This window comes from Pleurodeles waltl, chromosome 3_1 (assembly GCF_031143425.1).
Source record: "Pleurodeles waltl isolate 20211129_DDA chromosome 3_1, aPleWal1.hap1.20221129, whole genome shotgun sequence".
Classification (NCBI taxonomy): Eukaryota; Metazoa; Chordata; class Amphibia; order Caudata; family Salamandridae; genus Pleurodeles; species Pleurodeles waltl.
The window spans coordinates 175102701-175128529 of record NC_090440.1 but is presented as its reverse complement, the minus strand read 5'-3'; the positions used below and the strand labels follow the sequence as shown (position 1 = coordinate 175128529).

The window sequence follows — 25829 nt, the reverse complement described above, 5'->3', positions numbered from 1 at the left end:
CATCAATTTTGTGAGGTTTCCAATGTTTTAAAGAATACGTCACAAAGTTAAAGAGGAATATTTTTTCCAATCTTGCAATATCATAATACATCATGATTAGTGACAATTGTGTTTTTTTCTGTTGCTTTTTACTTATTGCAGTTTTACCAATCTGTTTTTCCTGCAGCTGTAATCCCGCTCACAGACTCAGAACACAAGTTGCTGCCTTTGCACTTTGCTGTTGACCCTGGAAGTGATTGGGAGTGGGGGAAAGACGATAATGATAACACACGATTGGCCAGGTAAATATCTTAATTTTCATTAACTAAAAACATAAAGGAGGTAGGTAGTTTCAGATTCCTAAGGCAACAGTGATGAATAGATTATGACCAGGAAAAGGCCAATAGAAGAATAATGTTTCAATAGTCCACTATCAACTGGAATCCTGCAATCCTGCATTCTTCATTGCCAGTTTTGGGGACAAGGGGTTCAATCATATTCTTATCTAAACAGTTTTCTGTTGTTGCCTGCGACATGGTCAAAGAATACAGTAACCAAACAGAAACATTGTGTCCTAAATATTGTTTACAAAAATATCGCCCCATTGTCGTTTATAACAAGCTATTCACACCCAATGTCATAATATTTTTCTCAACAATATTAAGGACACAATTTTCTGCCAGAATATATTTTACTAATAATATTCTGACATACACCTTTTCTTGAAGAGTAGGTAACTTGGTCTCCTATTTCAAAGCGGGGATAGGTCCTCCTCTACTATGGGCAATGAACTCCCAAGCGCCTGCCCCCAAGGTTTAGACTTATGAACTAAGGTTGGCAGATGGTCTGTACCTTAGCTGACCAGAGATTCCATGTTGGGACCTAGGCAACTCTTTCCATGTGTCCTGTGCCCTTGTTTCAGAGGGATCATGCACAGTAAATTACACTTTAATTCCATCTAGCATACTTCCAAGAGCTATATTAATGTTGTGGTGTCTCTTGCAGGTGAAGGCCACTCTTGTTGCCTGTGCTTTATCTGTTGTAATCTGCTTCAGTTGCTTGGAAAGGCCTGTATAAGAACGCATTGCATATGCACTAAGGTCTTGACCAGTGATCTGGTCAGCTCCACTCAATGATCTTTGTGGATGAGTAGCAGGATTATGAGGACTCGTGCCAATTCGAAATGAATACCTTTTACCATTTCACTTTTCTCACGCTGTGAACTGGGGCAGGTGCTTATCCCAGCGCTGGTGGTAAGGCAAATGGCAAACGTTTTTCATTCAGGCCCGAAAAATAGCAGCATTTCCATTGTGATTCCTTTAAGACACAATACATTTCCCTTTACAAGAGACAGGCGTGGTCAGGCAAACTTTGATAGTTTATTGACTTTGTGTTTCACTTTTTTCCAAGTGGAGTTGGATGTGAGTACTACCTGCAAGCATTTTGACCAAATAATTAGTTTGTGTTCAAATAGCTGAGCCACTGAGAACTTGTTCTTTGAAAAAGTAGCATGTAACGGCGCAAAACAGTAAATTAGGAAATCTATTATAACAACAATGCATCCTAACAAAATGTTAGCTTTGGCCATCTCTTTACAGGCCAAATGATGTCACTTTTACATGATTTTATAAATCAAATATGACTTTACAGTTAGAAAAGTGACTATGGGTCCCAGAAGTTTGTATGTGAATATGGATCTCGTGTATTTGTCTGGTTAAAATACTGCCTTACTCAAGCAGAGCATACTACAATCTAGTTAATATCATTAACGTTCCAAAACAAGACATTTCAAACCATAACGTTAATTTTCAAACTCAGCTTGTATTACGGTATAGTGGGTTACAAATTACATTAAGCATATAAAATGAATACTTTTTTCCTGTCTTGATAAAAATCACTAAGTTTAAAAAGCAATCCCAAAATACTCCTGGGAAGCAATGCCAGTCACGGCCTTCTAATAGTACTTACAATAACAGCCTTTGCACATGCAGACATTTAACATGCAGAACATTTGCAAAAATATTTACTGTCTCGTGTTAACCTTGTTCTCTTTATTGCTACATTTGGGTGTGTCCTATACCTTTTTGCACCCTCGGTATAGATTTACTCCAGCCATTGACATGAATAAATGGTGAGAATGATAATGAAAAATTCTGTGAATACCTGCAAAAGCAAATCTTCCCATGGTATCACTGTCCTGGAATGCCCACTCCCTGTCATCAGGGAGGTTTTACTCCTGTGAATAATTACACCAACGTGGTTTAATTTTAAGTTTGGATAAATCATTTACAGCTGTAAAAGCAAGTTTTGTGAATTCCAAACATGAATTTACACTTATATTTAATTTTATTTACGCAGCTAACTCGAACCTTGTTGAAAAATCCATTTGTTTATTGTGCCCACTAAATACGTTCATGCAGCTTAGCGCTGTTCATAATATTATGGATATTCTATTAATGAAAGGCGTTTCAGAGACTAATATAAAAGTGAGATTCGCATGGATGTACAAGGCTGGGGATTACCCAGGACTTGGGTGATTGGAGTGATGAAAACTGACGCTTCAACATCATGCCTGCATGGCCCAGCGGGCACTGATCTGAACAAGACACTACTCATCCACTCTTTGCCTTATTTGTTCTGTTTCTGTACTGCAGTGGTAAGACAGGACCAGAGGTGCATTATAATGAGTAAGGATCTAACCCACCTTCGAAACTTTGCTAGGCGGGTAGTAAAAGAACTGTCAACCTATAGCTTTGTAAGTAGTTGGGCAAATAATATTATCTGCTTTGTTTCCACAGCCTAATCTTGTCTCTGGAGGCCAAGTTGAACCTTCTGCACAGCTACATGAATGTAACGTGGATACGCATCCCCTCGGAAACACGGGTAATACTTCATTCAGACACTGTGACATTTATTGTGTACTGTTTATACAGTTGCGTTGCTTCAAAAACAGTATGATATGCTGCATATTTGTTTTGGGATACCTATAGAGACATCTGGGCACTGCACTGTAAGACCACCCATATAATGTGATGGTGCATTCTTCTCCCGGAATTCACCAACACCCCTCCATCACCTGCTGTGTGCAGGACATCCAACACTGACAACAAGATTGACTGCCTCTGTAGCTGTTGAATAGCCTCTAAGTCCAAAAACATTTTTCTGGAGGACTCTTCAACCAGTGCACTACAGAGTGGTAGAGTTGAAAGGTCCGAGGTTTGGTAGGACTGCTGGCCTCAGTTTATTACCTTCTATAGCTGACTGCAGAAAATACATGACACCATAGAGAAATTAAACAAGGCCAACAAATGTTAGCAGATGGAACCATCTAAAGCTATTAGCAATTTGAACAGACCTTGGGTCCAATATGAGTTGAGCTTCAATTTCTTTATAAAAGGTCAGTAATTTCTTGACTTGGTAGAGACGGAAAGAAAAGAATAGGTGTGTGCTTTGCTATTGCATTAGGTTTAGTCATTATTGTATGATAGGCCCCAGATAGCAGCAGAGAAATTGCCTTGCAAATGAAATAAAGTGCAAATGTCCATACAAAGTTAAAATGTAAAAGTATATGAAGTAGCCCTTTTTGATTGTTACCAATAAAACGTTTATCCAGCTGTAACCTCCATAGAGCCTGATTATGAGTTAGGCGGTTAATTCGGACCACTGGGGAAAACCCCTGTTAACCGACAGGTTGGAATTATGAGGTGTTAGGCATTTAACACATCCAATAGTTATTGGATGTATTAAATAACTCAGCTATCATTAGATTTAATGGAGGAACACCATACAGTATCTACCATATTATGCAGATTTGTTTGCATTAAACACCAAAATCCGAATGATATTTCCTAACAACTCGTAATAGGTCAATTTATCACACTTGAATAAATAACATACCTTTCGTAACTTTATTTATCACACATACTCGTAACCAAGGCCATATAGTGTCTTAGTTGTGCCTTGCATAATTTTCCTTTAGGACCAATAACAAGTACACCATTTTTATAAAAACCAGTGCAATGTTTTATTTTGTTCTTTTCAGGAGAAATATGGTTAGCTTTTCTCTGTTTAATGATTCGTTTATTGACTGGGTGAGATGTATAAAGTGCAAACCAAAACCATAAATGGAGGAATCACTGTGCACTGGGCAGGATAAAACATGGAGTATGTGGCCAGGTGAGGGCCAAGGGAGAAACTAGTAGGAGAGCAGGGAAGAGGCAGGGCGACAGGATCCGAGTACTGACAAGTGGATGCTGAACATGTGGCCTAAGATGGGGTTGCTGACAGGGTAGGATGCAGAAGCGGCTTGCAGTGCTTGGAGGGGGCGGGGCAGCGCGGGGGCGCACGAGAAATAAACATTAAGATAAAATTAAAAAATAAAACACTCACCTCGTTCCTTGCTGCACCCGCGCTGCTTCTCTCCCATCTTGCTGCTGCAGGCACAGGCTCCCAGCCTGCCCTGTGGCCAATCCTGATGCTGCTCAAAGCAGCGTCAGGATTGGCTGGGAGTACCCAGCTACGTCACTCCCAGGCAGACTGGGAGCCTGTGCAGGCTCTCTCACAGTTGCCGAGCTGGAGACAGCCTTCTGCGCATGTATGTTTGGTCGGCCCAAGATGGCCGGCCAAACATACATGCGCTGTGAGACTGCTCGTCACCCCGTGGCCCCGCCCCTTCAAAATAAAAGGATTATAAACAAAGTTTATTATCCTTTACTTTCAAAGGTTTTCAGCTGCTGCTGCTGGTGGGGGCGATGCTCCTCCGTCCTAAAGGAGGAGCCGTCCCTGGTAGGATTTACTCAAGAGCAGGGAGAAGGGCGTTACAACTGTAAAGTTGGAAGAGGGGGCCAAGGTGCTGAAGTAAAGGGCTTTCTATTTAAGGGTATACCAAGAGCTTACATGGAAGCAAGATGCTGTTTGAAGAGGAGGATTGTTAGCTCATTCCTGAAACAGAGGAGGAATACACCTTGGCAGATATATACATGGATACATTCCAAGACATTGGAGAGTATCTTGAGATGGCTTGATATTTTGTTTTCTTCATCTTGTATGTCTTAGATTCCCACCTTACTTTGCTACTGCTATTGGTGTGATCCTGATAGTGGCTTTCTCTTGCTTGCCAGGCATTGTGGCAAGCCAGATTGATGTTGTAAGATGCCTTGAATGGAATACACCTCAAAAACCCAATGCAGTACTTAGGAAGTCAGAGCAATCCTGTTAGTTTTTCTGAGACCTTTGTTAGGCAAGGTGTTGTATGTTAGAAGGCCTTCTCTTCGTACAGGTTCAGGTTTTGCTGGGCAGCCTTTGATTTCTGTGCAGTTTCTCTGCTAACTCTATGGAGTCAAAGTGAAAGCCTGAGGATTCGGTGCAGTCATTGAGTTGTGGAGTGAAGCCATCCAGCCCTACCTCTGCTAGCCCCTCTACCTCCTATACTCAATACATTGCCAAATTAGGCACGGAAATGTGACATGGGGACATCAGAGTGAGTGGGGTACATGCTTTCATGTTTAATACATTACCTTGACACTGGGGCATTATATTTCAAATCTAAGGTAAAATCCATGCTTAGGAAAGATTGTCAAAATCTCACCCAGAAGTCAAGCAAGTTGCAGCTATGAAATCTGGGATAAAGCACCCCATGTCAAACTTATAAGGACATTACAAGTTACAGAGGAATTTGTTGACGATATAGGTGAATGGGGCCAAAAGCTGAGTTGCTTCATTAGATCATTAAACTCTGAGGTGATTTACAATAGTCTTTTAATATATTTCAGGGGATACTGCATTCCTTAGAATAAATAGCCACACCATCAAACTTTACAGAAACTACTTAACTCCTAATTGTCTTTTATATGAAAGATATAGGATGTTTGCAGGCATGAAGAATAAAAGTCGAATCTATAGTGCAAAATAAAACACACCAACAAACATTTTAGAATCAGTATAACGTAAGTCAGACTTATAAAGCGCTGTAAATCATAATGTGAATAAACATGCAGGTATCCTATCTTTCCTATAAGTGTCTAAAGGGTGCAACAAATAAATATGTTTCCATAAATATCTCCTTTCTGGTCATCACTGCTCATTTGGAAAAACAGATTGGAAGCCAAGTTTAGTTTTTTGCTTAATCTACAGCTCTATGTATGCTACATGTTCTGCCTTTCACTGTGGCTGTCTCTTGCAACACGCATCATAATGTTAGAACTAAACTGTAATAACTTATTACAACACAGCTACGTCATTTATTCATTAGAACATACTAGAGATGTCACAAGTCACCTATAATAGAGACCGGTTTTTACACATGGATTACAGCCTCCCATTTATGATAAAGCTGGCCAGGTGTCATAGGCCCTTTATCAGTTGAATTATGTTTATGTTATGTCTTTGGCATGTGTACAGCACACAGTCTGCCATTAGGATGGGCTTGTAACATTGCCTGTGTGTTGACAGAGTAAATCGAGTCCATAGGCAAACTTCACGTTAGCCTTGGAAGCTATAATCGGGGCCACTGGAAGTATGTGATTGCACTACTCCTGCATTTTTCACATAACTATAGATTTACTGCATTTGCCACACAATCCATCACCTGCTGCAAAATCTGAAGACCTGAACAAAAAAAATGTTTCTAGCTCAAACGATTCAAAAGTTAATAAAAAACCTAGTGATACTTGTTGCAGCTGAGTGGAAGTCCCTTTACAAAGCTTGACTCGTCACCCTTCTGTTGCTTGTTGCTACAGTTGGGTGTTAAACAGGTACTCATGAAGTTCAACTAAGGCCCAGCCAGTGTTAACAAGTGTAACAAGAATTTGCAATGCAATGGGTCTTGCATTTGTTTGACTTAGAGCTATTAGCATTGTAAAGTCCTAACCAGACTTTTCCATACACATAAATTGAAAATCAAAAAAGTAATACAGTTTTGCATAAGCAAGCTGATTTAAAGTGCCATGCCATGAGCATGAAGAGGCACACAAAAGGAAACAGAAGTTTGCTGGCAGTCAAATGTATCAGCAGTTATGCAATTATCTATGTAACATGGTTGATGTCATGCTCGACTACTGCCCAGCGAGATCACACTGCATAGGAAATAAAAAGAAAAAGTAGTCCAGAAGCCATGTGGAAAACATGGAGCCTCATATGTTTTCAGTAGTTTACCGGTGCGCTTGAGGAGGACTAAACATCGGAAAAGGCATGATGTATGCATGCATTTCACACATGAAATCAAGCGAATTTTAAAAGGCAAGCCCACGAAACTGATGGATGTAACATGGGCGTGGTTAAAAGCCCACAGAGAGAATACAACAGGGGCCAGAGCGCTTGCCCACTTGACCCTAAAAATGACAAAATAATGAAGTAATACTACCACAAAATGTGCTGTACTATGGAGCATAATTATGCAACCTTGCCGCATAATCAGGCCCTTCACTGCTGAATAATTGTAGTGGCCCTGCCTATGCTTAAATTTTTCTGGTGTTTAGATAATTTCAATTAATCCCAACTGCCAAGGAAGTAATTCCAGGCTATGGCAGACACTAACCAATACTATGTGCCCACGTGCCAGCCATGGATGTCATTTAGGAGTCACAGGTGCGACCCCTAACTTGCTTCTTGCAGCCCCTGGCACTTCCTTTGTGACCCCTGGCCTCAGAGGTGGCAAATAAGTGCCAAGAGAACAGGGGTCCACATTCCTTATTTTCAGCCCGTTTTCTTTTATACTAATAGTGAATTATATTGTATTAATCACTATTAGTGTAAACGAAAAGAAGGTCTCTTAGATGGAATGAGATCTTTGGTGGCAGCTGTGGCAAGTACACATTTGTAAATGTATGTAGCATCAGTGGCGGCCGGCAGCTTTAGGAGGGAGGGGGGTGGGCGGGGCACACACACACACACACACACTCTCATTCTTTCACACACAGACACGCACGCACATCCATTAACAACATTCATACAATTCAAACATGCACGCACGCACCAGACATTCATTTTAAAACTTCACACACACTCATTCTTTCACACACGCACGCACATCCATTAACAACATTCATACCATTCAAACATGCACGCACGCACCAAACATTCATTTTAAAACATCACACACACTCATTCTTTCACACACAGACATGCACGCACGCACGCACATCCATTAACAACATTCATACAATTCAAACATGCACGCACGCACCAGACATTCATTTTAAAACATCACACACACTCATTCTTTCACACACGCACGCACACATATCCATTAACAACATTCATACCATTCAAACATGCACGCACGCACCAAATATTCAATTTGAAACATCACACAAACACACACTTACCTTCGGCCTCCAGGTCCCAGGAGGGTTGGGACTGCTGCCTACCCTCATTGGCTGACCTTAGGTCAGCCAGTGAGGGAAGGCAGCAGTCCCAGGCTCGTCACAGAGTGGGATGGGGTCAGTGAGACTGCTGACCCCACCCCACTCTGTGACGAAGTGTCACTGATTGACACTCGCCCTGGGCACTTCAGGGCTGAAACTGAAGCACCCAGGGAGAGTGTCAATTGGTGACGCTTTCCTCGTCACCCAGGGGAGGGCCTCGAGGCACCTTTGCTGGGCCGAGGAGGTCACGCCTCTAGGAGCTGTGATCTCCTCAGCCCAGCAAAGTTCAGCTCAGGCAGCCAGGAGTCTGCGCAAATCGCCCATGTCTGCTCCTGGCTGCCTGACCTGAACATGAAGAGTGTCTGTCAGGCTGACTTTGTTCAGCCTGACAGACACTTTTCATGGGGGGCAAAAGGTGGGGGGAGTGGCCCCTCCGCCCTAAAGGAGGGGCCGCCACTGTGTAGCATGCATACCTGGAGGTGAGAGTGTGCTTACGCTTATGTGAGTAAAAGTGTGCATATGTGTGAGAATGTGCATGTATGTGTAAGCATGTGTGTGAAAGAAAGTGAGTGAGATCATGTGAGAATATTCTTTGACACATTGCAATGCAACACCAAACATGATGCATTGCCTTGCCTCAACGAAAAAGAGAAAAATGCACCATATGTACTAGCACATGGTGTATGTTTTCTCTCCTAGTGTGCTGGTGCCCTTTTGACAGCTATGCACCAATTCACAAACCCTTGAGGGATAGTACAAGGGTGTGTGCATTCTCTGAAGCATAGGTTTTGTTCTGGAAACGTTTCCTGCCAGTACAAAAACTATGTTTTAAGGTTTTTCCCACTTTACGTGCAGCACACCTGCACAGTTGGAAAATACAGAGAAATAAAAGCATTTCTACTCATTATGCCCGCCTCAAAGAGCCGTATGATTTTGACACAAATTCCTCTCTGCCATTGTTTTGTAGATAGGGATTTGTGTCAAAAACCACAGGTGGTTGTGTGAGAGCACCCATGCAATGTCCACTTGATGCAAAATAACACAAAGAAGAGTGAGTATCAGGATTTTCCCACCCTAACACAAACGAGACACAAAGTACAAAGCATTAGCAAACCTGGAACTGATTGTCAGTAATTATGAGTCAATATAAGTGGGATTAAGAGTGAATGCATGTGAGTGAGAACAATTAGGAATGAGTGAAAGGAGTTGCAAGCGAGTGTGAGTGTGATGTTCAGGACATGTAACACTCGCTCCTGGAAAAAATCAGGGTCAACGGTCATATGATGTCACACACTATGATATCATTAAGGTAAAATTGTATGTGATGTAATTTCCGCTACCAATGGCATTTTCGTGAATGAAGCTCATGATGCCAACATTTTAGAAGAGGAAAGTGTGAGATTTTTAACAAATAATAGGGAGAATATATTTCCCCCACTGGCCTCTATTGAAGGAGAGACCATTTCAGGAGGGAGACAGCCAAAATAAAGTCATTTTTGGCTTCGGAAATCGGGAATCTCCCGCCCGAATCGGGCCTAATGGCACCCGCGGGTAGGAGACTGATTTCTAAATATTGGAGGTCATGTGATGGAGCAGCCTCCCAAGTAGGAGTATTATATCAGTAGATTAGAACACTGTGCTCAGTAGAAAGGTTCGTCTGTAAATTACAGTAGATAAATAAAGGCGGGGTGGCTCATTGAATTCAGTTCTGCTCGGTAACGGGAACTTGAAGTTGAAAGTGCCATAATGCACTAGATGGCACTAGAGTACAGCTTTAGAAACGGGAATTTCCAGTGAGGCCTTGTGACTATCTGCGGTTCTTTAAGTGCTCGCTTCAAGAAATCATCCCATAAAGCCCAGAAATACACAAAAGCACAAGAACAAAACAAGAAGCTCAGTATGTACAATCCAATCGTATAGGAGTATAAATGCTGGAAAATCGCCTAGAAGCGTGCCTTCACTATAATGAATTGGTATGGAGTCCATCCTCCTGCAAAAACACACAGGGTAAAAACAGATTTATTCACATCGGTAGATGCTTGAACAAACAAGTAAGCATTTTTAAAGACATCGTATGTCTTAAACGGTACGGAATAAAATATAAATAAGCAGTGCCGGTTTTAGAAAGGCAGAGTCACATAGACTAACATTCCATTAAAAGGGACTGCCTTTTTGACCCTCTTATGCCTTCATCACTCGTGTCCTTGTAATTCAGACAGATTCGTTTTTTTTTTTTCATCTGTAGTTTTCGACTGCAGAATGCAACCAGAAACTCCAGGTGAGAGTTTGGTCCAAAAATGAGGAATTACCAGAGGAATCAGAGCCGGAATTACAAATTCCTTCTCTAATTACTCATTCCATACCAACCGATATTAGTAATCCGCAACTGCATATTCTCCTCGAGAAAAAAGAAAGATTACCTCCTAAGTGTGCGCAATGGTACGTAACCGAGGCAGGTTTCAACTTGTGTTGCTATGAAACCACCATAAGAACTTGGACTTAGATTACAAAGACAAATGTCATTTTGTAATTCACAAAACCGATTTACCCACTAGTGAATATGTAATACCACTATTTCATAAATCAGCTCCCATGGCTATGAAATGGGTATTTCAAAGCTGGGATGCCCAAAAAAGTTTATAAATGCCCTTGTTGGCAGTAGGAGATGTGGTTTCGCCACTAGTGAAAAAAAAAGTAAAATAAATAAAATGCATATAAAAGTGTACTTGCAACAACGGCTGCATCCATTATCCACATCAAATATGCATACAGTGACCAACAAGATGACTTTAGATGCCACAAGTAGAGCTAAGTGGACTCCACCTCGGATGTCAAAGTTGCTAGACTGCATCTTGTTTTGTTAGGGTTGGTCCCAGTGTCTGTGATTAGAGACCAGTGCGTCTGTCCCTTAGGATCCATAGTGGAGTCTGACCACCTGGAATAACTTTGGGTCAACCAATGTCATCTTGAGTTGGTGCATCAGTGTATTCCCTTTCTGTCTTTAGGGGATATTCTCAAAAATTGCCCCAGATGTTTCTAGGGCATAATGAAAGAGGAAGCAGAGTGAAATATATATCTACACTCTCCTTATAATACAGATCCTGCAACTAGCCTAGGATTAGAAATCGGATCGCTTCTATAACTAATGGTCTTTCGATGCTTGGCAAGCAGGAAAGCAATTGCTGTATATTGCCCAGTAAATGGTGGAAGTTCTTTCTCATAACCCAATGGGACTAGCAGGAGGTTGGATTTGGATTTAATGTAAAGCTTGGGTGTCAATATGACACTAATTTGGGACCTGTCTGTGCAAGGTACATGAAATAGGCCTCTAGATAATGGCAAATTGTACATTTCGGCTGCACCTCTAGGCTGAAGGATCTTAGGGCCATATGTACGACCGTATGTTTTGTGACTTTCAATTTGCGATTCACTTGTGAGTCGCAAAACCACATATACAACAGGGTCAATCACACTGTTTAAAATTAACAATGGAATCGCAAATGACCTATCTCATTAATATTCATGGGATAGGTCGCAATTTGTGACCCGATTGGGAATGGCCACACTCACAGGGATGGTGGCCTGCTGGGGACAGCAGACTGCCATGTCTGTGACTGCTTTTTAAATAAAGTTTTTTCTTTTCTTTTAAATGCAGTCCATTTTAATGCAGCCTGTTTTCCTTAAACGAAAATGGGATGCATTTCAAACAAAAAAAATGAAAGTTTTCTTCTTATTTTTTCAGAGTAGGCAGTGGTCCGTGGAACCATTAAATGCTCTGAAAAATTAGTTTTGCTTCCATTCACAAAGAGAGAAGGGTCCCTTGGGACCCCTTCCTATTTGTGAATTGGTTACCACCAATTTGAAATTTGTGGTAACTGTGATTGTTTTGCGACCGCATCATACATGCGGACACCCCTTTCTAATTGCGAGTCGCAATCCCTATTTAGTAAGTCAGTATTTGTATGCCGATCCCGCAAAATAGGCATGGTACATTAGAAAAGACCATTATGCGGTCTCAAAAGGCAAAATCCGCCTTTAGCAACCACAAAATTGTGTTGTGCATCGGGCTATTTATTTCATTAAGGTATAATAAAGCCTATGTAGATGTTATCATGTAATAATTTATGTTTAGAGGAACTTTCTTAGTTTGTAGGCAGCAGAATACCAACTGTTCGTCCATTTTTGGGAGTATCTACATCCTATGTGTTTGGCATTTATCCCTTCTACTACTCATGCCAAAGGATCTTAGTTTCATTGGGTAATTATAAAGCCTGTGTAGATATTATAATGTATTTACGTATAGAAGGACTTCCTTAGTTTGCAGGCACCAGAATGCCCACTTTTCACTCAATTGTGTGGTATGTACATCCCATTCTCAGTAGTATCAGGCATCTATCACTCTTGAGTTAGTCATAGTTTTAAGCGAGGTAGACTTAATGACTTGTGACAGGGCACCTCGCCCCTAAGGTGCCACATTATAACTGAGAGTACAGATTTACATGGTGTATCGAAGTCTGGAGTATAGAAAGAAATCTAATAGGGACGTATCACCCATGCCTTCAAGTTGTGCAAGTGTAATAAAAGTTCCAGTACTGTAAAGATCCCCATTGGCATCAGCCCTAGCCATGCCATGTATTGGTTCACCTTGTGTTCTGATGTGACTGTCAGTTTAAGGTTATTAGTGAGCGATAATACTGGTGCACAGAGATACTTGAGGCTAGTACTTGCCACTAATTGGTGGCATGCCAAAGCAGTGCTTGCTACTGTATTCTCCTGGCTCAAGGACTTTAGCACTGGTTGAGTCAGGATTGTTGTAAGCGGACAGGGAGAGGCAACTTCCACCTCTGTTCTCAGGTGTGGCACAAGAAAGACCAGGCTGTACCAAAAGTGTTTGAAGTATATCTGTGCCATCCAGAAGTACTGTCCCACATCCAATATTGAGAAGCTGTCTTTTCTCTTTGGAAATGTAATTTTGTCCAAGGTGGATCAGGATTGTTTCCCAACCCATATTAGTTTGGGTAGCATGGTACGTAGGATTTTAAGAAAGGGGATCAGAATATTCAAATAGGTACAACAGCTTTGAGTAGGCAAGGCTATCCACCTATCGACCGCCATTTTCATTTCTGCTATATCGACCGCCATTTTCATTTCTGCTATCACAGGACCATAAATATCTTTCAGGCTCATATGTAAATTTTGTATGAACATTTTTCCATAGCTATTTAACTGAGTCTTTCTCGGATCTCAATGGGCAACTTGTTTGTGGTGGCCGTGTTCCTGAATGTAGAGAAGGGGTTTAAGTCACATGAATGACCTTTCTTGTTTGCGATGCTCAAGAGAATGAGAGTGGGGGAATAAATAATTAAATTGATTTCAATATTTTACAAAGTGCAACATATAAAATGGGCACCTACTGCTGAATATAGATATTACCAGAAGTACCAGACCAGGATGGCATTTATCCCATCGACTCTTTGCTAAAGCACTTGAACCATTGGCCTATGTGGTGCAGGAACATCACTCTGAGAGAGGTCTGCGTTTGATGGTGTAGAAGGTAAGCCCTTCCCAGGATGCCATTTGACTATACATGAGGAATTCTGAGATTGATCTGGTGTAAAATTGCAAACATGGTTCTTAAGCTATGTATTGTGAACTGAGCAGTATATACTTGGCTCGATTCGGTAGCTCATACTTGACCTATATAACTGACATCTTGTGGCCAAGTCCTTGACCAATATCTTTGTGACCGTAACAATGAGTGAGGGAAGTATGTATGATGAGCATAGGCAAGTCTGTTTTGCAAGCTCAATAGTGCAGTTCTAGTCACCTTGTGCAATGATGAGGGCACAACCCCTATCTTCTGTGCCTCCTCAAAAATACTCAGGAAATGGGGGCCACCACATGACTATGTTATAAAACTCTGTGGTTCTTGCCATCCATTCACACCTGGGCCTTTACCTCCTTTATCAGTGCCATTGCATTTTTAATTTCGTCAAGGTTTATGGTTTATCTGCAAGGGGCATAACAGAGGCATTTGCAGTCTCTGCAATGTGGGTGGGGGGCAGGGTTCCTTGTTTTGGAGGAAGGTCACACTCACCTCCCAAAGCCATGTGTAGGAAAATGGCTCCCTGTTGCAGTTACCCCCCACTTTTTGCCTGATATTGATGCTGACTTGACTGAGAAGTGTGCTGGGACCCTGCTAACCAGGACCCATCACCAGTGTTCTTTCACTTAAAAATGTACCATTGTTCCACAACTGGCACATCCCTGGCTCACAGATAATTCCCTTGTAAAAGGTACCAGTGGTACCAAGGGCCCTGTGACCAGGGAAGGTCCCTAAGGGCTGCAGCATGTGTTGTGAAACCCTAAGGGACCCCTCACCTAACTCATGCACACTGCCATTACAGATTGTGTGTGTTGGTGGGGAGAAAAGGGCAAAGTCGACATGGCATCCCCCTCAGGATGCAATGCCCACAAAATACTGCCTGTGGCATAGGTAAGTCACCCCTCTAGCAGGCCTTACAGCCCTAAGGCAGGGTGCACTATACCACAGGTGAGGGCATAGCTGCATGAGCAATATGCCCCTACAGTGTCTAAGTCTATTCTTAGACATTGTAAGTACAGTGTGGCCATATTAAGTATATGGTCTGGTAGTTTGTCAAAACGAACTCCACAGCTCCATAATGGCTACACTGAATACTGGGAAGTTTGGTGTCAAACGTCTCAGAATAATAAACCCACACTGATGTCAGTGTTGGATTTATAACAACATGCACACAGAGGGCATCTTAGAAGAAGCCCCCTGTAATTTACCCAGTCCTACAGTGCAGGACTGACTGGTCAGTGCCAGCCTGCCAGTGAGACAAGTTTCTGCTCCCCTGGGGTGAGAGCTTTTGTGTTCTCTGAGGACAGAAACAAATCCTGCACTGGTTGGAGGTGCTTCTTACCTCCCCCTGCAGGAACTGTAACACCTGGTGGTGAGCCTCAAAGGCTCATGTCTTTTGTTACAGCACCCCAGGGCATCCCAGCTAGTGGAGATGCCCACCCCTCTGGCCACTGCCCCCACTTTTGGCGGCAAGGCTGAGGAGTTAATGAGAAAAACAAAGAGGAGTCACCCACCAGTCAGGACTGCCCCTAAGGTGCCCTGAGCTGAGGTGATCCCTGCCTTTAGAAATCTTCCATCTTGAGATTGGAGGATTCCTCCAATAGGATTAGGGATGTGCTCACCTCCCCTCAGAGGGGAGGCACAAAGAGGGTGTAGCCACCCTCAAGGACAGTAGCCATTGGCTACTGCCCTCCTGACCTAAACACACCCCTAAACTCAGTATTCAGGGGCCCCCCAGAACTGAGGAAATCAGATTCCTGCAACCTACACAAAGAAGAAGGACTGCTCACCTGAAAGCCCTGCAGAGATGACGGAAACGACAACTGACTTGGCCCCAGCCCTACCGGCCTGGCTCCAGACTCAAATAACCTGCACAGTGACGCATCCGACTGGGACCAGTGACCTCTGAAGCCTCAGAGGACTGCCCTGAACCCAAACGACCAAGAAACTCCCATGAACAGCGGCACTGTTCAAAAACAGCAACAACTTTGCAACTTTCTTGCAACTTTTAAAGAACTCACTCTTCCCGCCGGAAGCGTGAGACTTCACCCTCTGCACCCGACGCCCCAGGCTCGAGCTCCAGAGAACCAACACTACAGGGAGGACTCCCAGGCGACTGTGACCTTGTGAGTAGCCCAAGACGACCCCCCCTGGAACCTCACAGCGACGCGTGCAAAGAGAATCCAGAGGCTCCCCTTGACCAAAACAAGGAACCCGACGCCTGGACCAAGCACTGCACCCGCAGCCCCAAGGACCAGAATTAACCGAACTCCAGTGCAGGAGTGACCATCAGGTGACCATCTGGATAGCACAGCCCAGTCGGTGGCTGGCCCGAGAAGCCCACCTGTGCCCTGCCTGCACCGCTAGAGTGACCCCCGGGTCCCTCCATTGATTCCTATTACAAACCCGATGCCTGCTTTGCACACTGCACCTGGCCGCCCCTGTGCCGCTTAGGTTGTGTTTTGTGTGCTTACTTGTGTCCCCCCAGTGCTCTACAAAACACCCCTGGTCTGCTCTCAGAAGACACAGGTACTTCCCTGTTGGCAGACCGGTACTGAAGCACCCCTGTTCTTCATAGGCACCTATGTTTTTTGGGCCCTCATTTGACCTCTGCACCTGACCGGCCCTGTGTTGCTGGTGCGGTGACTTTGGGGTTGTCTTGAACCCCCAACGGTGGGCTGCCTATGCCCAGGAACTAAAACTTGTAAGTGACTTACTTACCTGAAAAAATAACCATTACTTACTTCCCCCAGTGTCCACTTTTAAAATAGCTTATTGCCATTTTAACTAAAACTGTGTACGTTACTGCTCTAATTCAAAGTTCCTTACTTAACTGTGTGGAGTACCTTGCATTTTATGTATTTACTTAATCTTGAATCTTGTGGTTCTCAAATAAATTAAGAAAATATATTTTTCTATATAAAATCTATTCGCCTGGAGTTAAGACTTTGAGTGTGTGTTCCTCATGTATTGCCTATGTGTGTACAACAAATGTTTAACACTACCCTCTGATAAGCCCACTGCTCGACCACACTACCAAAAAAGTAGAGCATTAGAATTATCTAATTTTGCCACTATCTTACCTCTAAGGGGAACCCTTGGACTCTGCGCACACTATCTCTTACTTTGAGATAGCATATACAGAGCCAACGTCCTACATTGCCATGCCATTGCATGCCTCACAAAATGTGTGCAAAGGCATGAGCTAAGAAAGAGGTAAATGCTCAGGAAAGTCACTCTGCTTTTCCGAGCAGACCACCTGCAGTATGGAGGGGCCCCAACCCTTCAAGGGGACCCTATTGAGCCCAAGACCAATGAATATGAGTGCAATCTGAGAGACAACAGGCCCCTCATCACATTTTGCAAGGGGCCCCATCATTTTGTGTTATGCTACTGTTTATCTGTAGTTCCCTCTCGTATGTCTTTTGCCACACCAATATAATTCCATTTAGCTATTTGGTTATGGATTGCAAGGAGGTATGTATTTTAGGTGTGTGTGTGTGTGTAATAGCTACTTAAACGTTTAGGATGGCATGTGTGTTTTTTGCCGTATCCCACTGGCATCTACAATTTTGAATACTTCACATGAGACCCTATACAGTTTCAGCATCATGTAGTCACCCTCCTCATATATTTGTACATGAATTTTAAATCCTGATCCACCACCTTTATCAGTTCCAAAAATATTATAGGGGCACGTGTCTCAGGATAGTGCTAGTGGGAATAGATCTCCTCTAGGTTGTGAATAGCTCTCTCTCTAATCAAGTTATGGTGAAACGGATGGATTTTAGGAGCCCCCACCTGTTTGGCAAAACATATATCTCTTATGTAGACTTTGAATGCCTCTATTACTGTCCCAGGGGTAGTCACCAAGTCTACATTCAACTGAAAATACTATATTAAGCCTTGTCTCACCTTTAAAGCACCTCTTAAACAAGGTCTGGTCGGACTTCTGATGTGAATTTCCAGTTCCTACATCTATTCACCCCATCAGTGAAAATAATTGAATAGTACTAAATAGCTCAATCAGTTTTTCCTCATCATAGAGTTCCATCATTTCCATGTTGGTGGATTTTAGTAAACCAGTAATGCGGCTATTGTTCGGATGGGAATAAGTCGCCATGCCTTGTTTTTAAGCTTGGGTGGTTTCTAATGGTTTCTCCATCATTATGAGTATCTCTCCTCTGTCATTTGCATTATCTTCAATGTCACATACTCCCATTTGCTTCGTAGGCGGTGTAAAACTGAGGCACAGATGTTAGCTTCCTGTTGAGCCAAATATAGCCTTTAATTGTATCAAGCAAATATGCCCCTTAATAATAAGGTCCCAAAAGGTTATAAGTTCTACCGAAACCATGTTCGTGCTAGCTGCTATTGAGCAACATTGTAACACAATTTAGCTACACCCTTGCACTATTAACACAACTCCAAAAGCTCCACAAAAAAACTGAACCAGGAAACAGTGTATTTAACTACAGCCAAATTGTGAATCATTGACTTATTCAGGCAGATGTCTTCCATATATAACTGGTTAACTGGATGTCAGTCATCTAAATACAATGTATGGTTGTGTTTGTATTTCATGTATTAACTTATATTTTGTACAGGTGGCACCCTGAAGCAGTATAAGTTGCAACAGTGACGTTATAGAAATATATCATATTAGGATATGGACATCTGAGAGATACCTAGAGATAAGGCAAAGTACTAGATCAATAGATCACTTTTCATGGCATCCTTGTAAGATAATCAGAATTACAGATGTTTATCTTTCTTTTCGTTGTATTACCCGATATGATGGCTAAATGACTTATCTAATTATATGATTGCTTCAGGGTCTGCTTATTGTCCTTAATGAGTGGGTGTTGTGTAGGCTTTATGGTGCTTTTGTGGGTGCAATTACTGTTGCACTTCTTTCGGGATTCAACAAAATACACAGGTGGAAGAACATAAAAAAACTTAGTCAATGTTGGTAAATTTGAGAATGCACATAGATTTGATATGTGCATGTACAATATTCTGGAATGTGTGAGATGACAAGCTGATGGATGTCTTTTACTTCCATGTGCATGATTTACTTTATTTGAGAATTGGTTGTTGCATTGCCCACCAAGCCCAACTTTAAAATTTGACAAGCACCAGAAAGATCCAAGGAAACATCCAAGGGTGAGGGTCAATGACCTCTTCCATCACCTTCAGCACGCTGGTATTTTCCCTGGCCTCCACACCAAGGCAGAGGTGATGCTGTACAGAGAATATAAACTATGTCATGATAATCGATGTAAAACACTTCATTTAGCCTCCTTCTGCATTCTCTGTATAGATCAAAGAGCATCTCCACTGGTGCAGTCTCACAGAGGGAGGAGATGATGTTCCACAATCTAACAGCTCCAGTTATGTGTTTCAGGCTGATACATGTGTTTTTATCCTTCATTTAAACATTTGTATGTTGCATCACACATTGCTCATCAAATTTACCTAGTCCACAGTTCATTTAGTACATTCCATAATGAACATTATATGCATATAAATGTGTGACTAAGGGCCTGATTTGGATATGGCATACAAGTTACTCTGTCACGTTAGTAACGGATATCCCGTCCACTGAAATCTGAATCCCTTTATATCCTATGGGATTTAGATTTCAGCTGACCGGATAGCTATCACTGTTGTGACGGAGTAACTCATCCACCAATATCTAAATCAGGCCCTAAATCTGTAATAGTTATATAAAACTTTCAATCCTCTGACAATCTCTGTGAATTGTTTCACACAGGCTCCCCTGGCTCAACCAGAATCTCCAACTGCTTCTGTGGGAGAAGATGTCCAATCTCTAGCAGACTCCATGGACTCAGACCGTGATTCCATCTGCAGTAATTCAAACACCAATAATGGGAAGAATGGGAAGGAAAAAGAAAAAGAGAAACAGCGAAAGGAGAAAGATAAGAACCGAGCAGATTCTGTGGCTAATAAACTTGGGAGTCTAAGCAAAACATTGGGCATCAAACTGAAAAAGAACATGGGTGGGTTGGGAGGTTTGGTTCATGGTAAAATGAGCAGAGCAAATTCAGGTAATGGAAAGAATGGTGACTCTAATGAAAAAGTCAAAAAGTCAAAGTCTCGTAAGGGAAGCAAAGAAGAGTCTGGCCAGTCTGCCAGTACGTCTCCATCTGAGAAGACGTTGAGCCCCTCTCCAACAGACAAGGCAAGCATTTCACCAGTTGATAGAATTCTTACAAAGTCTCTCTCGGATAAGCAATGTGATCCATGGAAATACAGCACTGATGTAAAGCTCAGTCTCAACATCTTGAGGGCTGCTATGCAAGGTGAACGCAAGTTCATCTTCTCTGGACTCCTGTTAACCAGCCACAGGCATCAGTTTCACGAAGAGATGATTGGCTTCTACCTGACAAGTGCCCAAGAGCGCTTCACTGCAGAACAGGAACAGAAGAGGAAAGAGGCAGAAAAGAAAGCATCCTTGAATGGCCTGGCAAGCAGGAAGCTGGAGCACGATGGTTTTGTGAAAGAGAAATTAGATGCCTCTCCTCAGGACAGAGCTTCACCAGTCTTGCCTCAAAGCCATACAACACAACTTGTGTTAAAATTGAAAGACCGCACTAGCCCCATTCCCACAACCTGTTCCTCACCAAACACAGGTGCTAAAAAAAGTAGTCCTGTTCCAGTATCTGCTCACTACAGCCATACACCACCTGTCCAAAGGCAGAGTGTGATCCATTTGCATGATGTCAACTCTAAGCCCTCAAGTTTCAAAGAGGATGCTTATCGGCCAGCAATAGGCACCTTAAAAACATGTGCGACATATCCGCAACAAAATCGCTCTTTGTCTTCTCAAAGTTACAGCCCCGCCAGGGTTGCAGGCATTCGCACAGTGAACACAGTGGAAACATTGGCCTATGCTATGCCGACTGAGCATAAGTCTCAAACATACACAAACGGGTTTAACACAGCTGATATCAGAGACTGTTTAGAATATGCAGACCACGAAGCTCCACAGACCTGGTTGAACAATGATAAAAACAAGGGGCGAAACTCAGTTTTTCCTATATATTCCCTCCATCAGAGCCGCTGTAAGAGGGAAAACTGTTCATTTTATGGGCGTGCTGAGACTGGAAATTACTGTTCATACTGCTACAAGGAGGAGCTGAAAAGAAGGGATAAGGAAAACAAGGCTCATAGGCACTGAATGTGATAGTGCTCTTCTCTGACAGTTTCATTTTATTTTATTTTTTAATTTGAAAAACACTGGAGCAAAAGCAAACTCTTGGAAGGAAGTGATAATGGGTCTATGAGGTTGGTTTTCTAGGGGTTGAGCAGAAATTAAATGGCAAACCTATCATGGATTTATTATTTTTCATTGTCATCACCTCTTTGATGCACATTGTTCTAGCTGAGATGCAGCTGGTTCTTTTGTCAGTAACATGTATGTTTTGGTACTAGATTACTAAATGTGCCTGAAAATACACTGACATCACTCAGGTAGTTGGAGGTCATCCGGGGGCAATGAAGTAATATGAGAGCACTTTGCTTCAGAATGGTCTTAATTTAAGACCAAGATTTTAGGATCTTGCAAATGCCATGGTAAGGTAATCCTAAGTAAAACAAAGTCTGTGTATCTGTAGCAGCCACCTGGTGTACATTCCTTGTACATTCATTGCTGACATCTTTCATTGCAACAAGTGGATGTGTTTAGAAAAAAATGGTCCCTGAATCAAATGAGTCCTCTATTTCTGGTAAATATGGCAAAGGCAGATTGAATGAGTGATAAGGTTGTGTATCATACTCTTTTACTTAAATCAAAGCCAGATCATAAATCTTCTGGGATGCATATATTTTCTGAGTCTTAGAATAAATGCTTCTAAGGCTTTTTGGCACTACCATGCCAGTAACCAAGTGCAATGCTGACATGATACCTCTAACTCCCCATGGGCTTATCGAGTCTCCTCTAGCTTCCTGTACATCCTCAACTAATTGGTTGGGACAATTTCATTTTAAATTCTTATAATTAATACTTGATGTCGAGTCATCGTGCTATAGTGGATTCTCCTATGAGGAATATGTCTTTCAGTAAGAGGTGTCAACATCACTACTTATTTCAGGGTGGTCATGAATATTTCAAAAGAGCTTTTTTTACACATGCCATTTGTTTTAATACCCTAAATATCGAGCAGAAGCACTCAAGTCCTGAAGTGCAGTTCTAAATGAGAGGACAGTAAAAAATTAACATATCAGGAAGGCGTACACCAAGGCCCATATTTATACTTTTTTAGCGCCACATTTACATCATTTTTTGACGCAAAATCGGCGCAAGCTTACAAAATACAATTGTATTTTGTGAGTTTGTGCTGCTTTTGCGTCAAAAAATTATGCAAAAGCTGCGCTAAAAAAGTATAAATATGGGCCTAAGTATCAATTATTACTTGAAGTGCTGATCATTTGACCATTCTTCATCCTGCATTGTAAATCAGCTTTTTAAAAATCAGTCACTCTAAATGAAATTGCAGTGTGTTCAGCTACACTTCTTAAATTGAATAGTGTAAAGAATAATGAACACTCGGTCCATGTTGTCTCACACTATGTGAGATAACACTAAAAACACAGAATTGTTCAGCAGCAGCAATACCTCCAGTGAGCATACCCAATACTGATTAAAGCAGTGAGGCAGCAATTGTGACAGGGTAAGCGGGTGAAAATGCCTTAAGACATGGGTCACAAATATAATCAGTGCGTAAATCACATGAATTAATGTTTAAATAGTGCAAAAAATTCTCATAAAAAGTTCTTACTAGACTAGTATATTACCAGGAATGTGGGAGGAGACCAGAATTCTATCAAATCAAGATACAAGTATGCAAGGTGCTTGTGGGAAGAATTAGGATGGACTAGTACTAAAGCAACAAGAAAAGTTTCAAATCACCACAAAGAAAGCCCAGTTTCTGCCATTGGAACTATTGTAGTCATTTCACATTTGTCTTTGCCTGATGTTCGTTTGTTTGATGAGAGGTCTGACTAGTAGTTGAATGGAGATTCTGTACATTCTGGACATTAGAGTTTAATCCCTACTTTTTCTCTTTAAGAAATGGTGTATTTATGCACAAAAATAGTGTATTTATGCACAATGTACTTAGCCTAAATTCCTTTTCCTGAACAAGTTGTAAGCACTTAGAAGAAAGGTAATTTCCAATATTCAACTCTATATAATCAAACATTATCTCTATGTATACAACAGCAATCATGATCAAAGTTAACACCACTATACTAAAGTAGAAATTTAATTTAGTAGTGTCCCCTTATTCACACAACTTTATCTTGTCCTTTTCATTTACCTCTTCAGCTGGCACTGTAACAAGTACCAAACGTCAAGGAATAAATGATCTTTTCAATTATATTTTTTGTAGGAAACTTCCCCTGTCACATTAAAGAATTGTTGTGCAGCCTCTGCAAAAAACGTATTGCAAGAAATGAACTACAATTTGTATTATTGACCTTTTTCCAGCTAAAGAGGCAATAACGGAACAGAAAGAAAGCCCAGTTTCTGTCATTTGAACTATTGTAGTCATTTCACCTTAGTGTTTGCCTGAATTTGCTTCATAACTAAATTCTACAACTTTTCAAATCTACAGTGGGAACATAAAGGATATGGTACCTAGTATGACCCACCTGGAAAACGTTTACATTCGAACTCTGCTAGCCATCTAACTTAAAAGTCTTCAACCACAAATAGGAGCTCTCACCAGACGATTATCAGAATATTTAACTTCTACAACATAAAGCCAAATTTCCTTCATGCATGTCATCATCTCTCCACTGCTGTCAACTTCAAAACAATCTCGAATTTTGTTAATATGTAACCTCCTATCCTTTTATCAGTTTCCCGCATTGTTTATCTCTTTGTCCCTGATATAAAATTCTTGTTTCAGTGAAAAATAGTGATTGAGTCTACTGTTTTTAATGTTATCTCCTGCAACATCTCCTTTCTTTCTACCAGAAAGTCTTTACACAGTCATTGTTGAAGTCTTATATGACGGATTGCTTCGAACTACTAGTTAGTTTATTCTGACCATTTCTCCTCCAAACTTTTAAACATGCAAAGCCTGTTTCAGAAAGGACCAAGTTCATAAGCAAGAAATCTGCTAATATAGAATAATCCCATACTTTGGAGTACATATATGATGTTTTAGGGATTCACAAGTAATTCCATGGGTACTACAGGAAATCTACTACAGTCATAGAGTTCCTAAAGTACTTCAGTGCATAAAATTTGCTTCCGTGTAATTTCCAGCTAAACAATTCTGCATGCAATTGTGTGCCCTAACTCTGCATTAGCGCATTTAACTTTTTTTCTCTTTTCTACGGGGAACATGTTCTCTTCCCATTTCTGCACCTCAGTACACATTCTCTTCCCTTTCCACCGTGGAAACTCACTAAAGTCTTTTAGAGAGGCAGGTTTACATGTTCTTGGTGGATGGGAAACAACCTTCAAGAGGTATGTGGATACCTACAAATGAACACATTTAGGGATGTTTTCCTACTTTTACAGTTCTCCACCAATGAACACCAACAAATCTGCTCTGAAAGGCTATACATGTGATATGAAAATTCTGTCATAATGGTAAATGTCTGCGTTCACAAGTGGACCCTACATTGTGTAAAATGGCATGATTCATGGTTATATGAAACAGAATAGGGATTTTATATTTGTAAGTTTCTTTTCTCAAACCCGCGTAAAACTTTGGCTCAGAATTGTTTTTTAATCCGGCCCATAGTGGCCTGCATGCTTTTTCTCTTTAAAAAAAAGCAAGGATGTGGTCTTCCATTACCACAACACCCTCTCAACACTCTTAGGTTCATCTGGGATTCATTGCGAGGGATTCTGTCCTCCAGCTTGAATTGCTCCATATTTGTCCAGCATGTGGTTTTTCTTCTATGCCCTTCAACAGGTAACTTGATCACTAATAATTAAGTGAAAAGCTTAAAAGTTAATTTTTCACCATAATGCCTATGGACCTCTTTCTCTGACCTCACTTAAATGAGTTTACTTATCGAAAAAGCACCCCCATGTTAAGACAATAAGGCCTCGGTTTTGGACATCCCTGGTGGTGGTGAATTCCAAGAAGTGATATGTCCTCAGTGTGTGTTCTCAGTAAGAACTGTTTGACTGCTATCAGGGACAAAAAGGGAACACAAAAGCCTCCACACAAACTATGATAGGGGGCCCATTGCATATTAAGTAATCTTAATATTAAGCACTGTGTGCAAATTGTCCTTTGCCATGCTTTTTCTCATTAAATATCATTAATTATTTCTACTACCATTGCTTTGAATGCTCAGTAGAAGTAATGGTGTGTGAAGCGATACATGCTTTCTAGCCCTGTCAATGATATTAAGTGCTAAATAAATACTAAAAAAAAAAATCTACATATGCTCAATCCAAAACTAACCATCAGCATTCCCTTGATGCTGAAGTGTTAAGATAAAACTGAAAACTGACGAATCTTCATTACAAAATATACCATCATTAAAAAAATTACAATAATAAATAGAGCGCTTTGACAGCACGTTAGCATTATTTCAGAGATGGGCAATAGCTCTGTGCAGACATTGCCATTTGATCTTTTGGGGTCTCTGTAACTAATAATGGCCATTGTTTAAGAAGTACTGATCTACTTTTTATTTTGTATTTAGAATCATTAAATCCTTTTGATAGATAAATTTGTCCATTTATTATTTTAAACTAAATGCGATCTTATTGGATGGAATTTAAAAGTGTTGTCCAATAATTGTAAAGAATGTATACCCAAAACAACTGCAAAGTAGAAATTACATGTTATTTGCAAACAACGGACCTTCAGTAGCTATAATCC

The 25829-nt window shown here is 41.3% G+C and overlaps 1 protein-coding gene across 2 annotated transcripts in view; it reads left to right on the top strand.

The window, feature by feature from the left end:
* Positions 1–25368, top strand: part of OTUD7A (OTU deubiquitinase 7A) — a 1097633-nt gene extending 1072265 nt beyond the window's left edge. Inside the window, exons 14-16 of one of the 2 annotated variants that reach the window (XM_069222100.1) lie at positions 167–281; positions 2778–2862; positions 19724–25368. In XM_069222100.1, coding sequence (XP_069078201.1) covers positions 167–281; positions 2778–2862; positions 19724–21151 — 1628 coding nt within the window. In that variant the 3' untranslated portion in view covers positions 21152–25368. The remainder of the gene's footprint in view (positions 1–166; positions 282–2777; positions 2863–19723) is intronic. The other variant, XM_069222099.1, reaches the window with a different exon arrangement.
* The last annotated feature ends 461 nt before the right edge of the window (positions 25369–25829 follow it).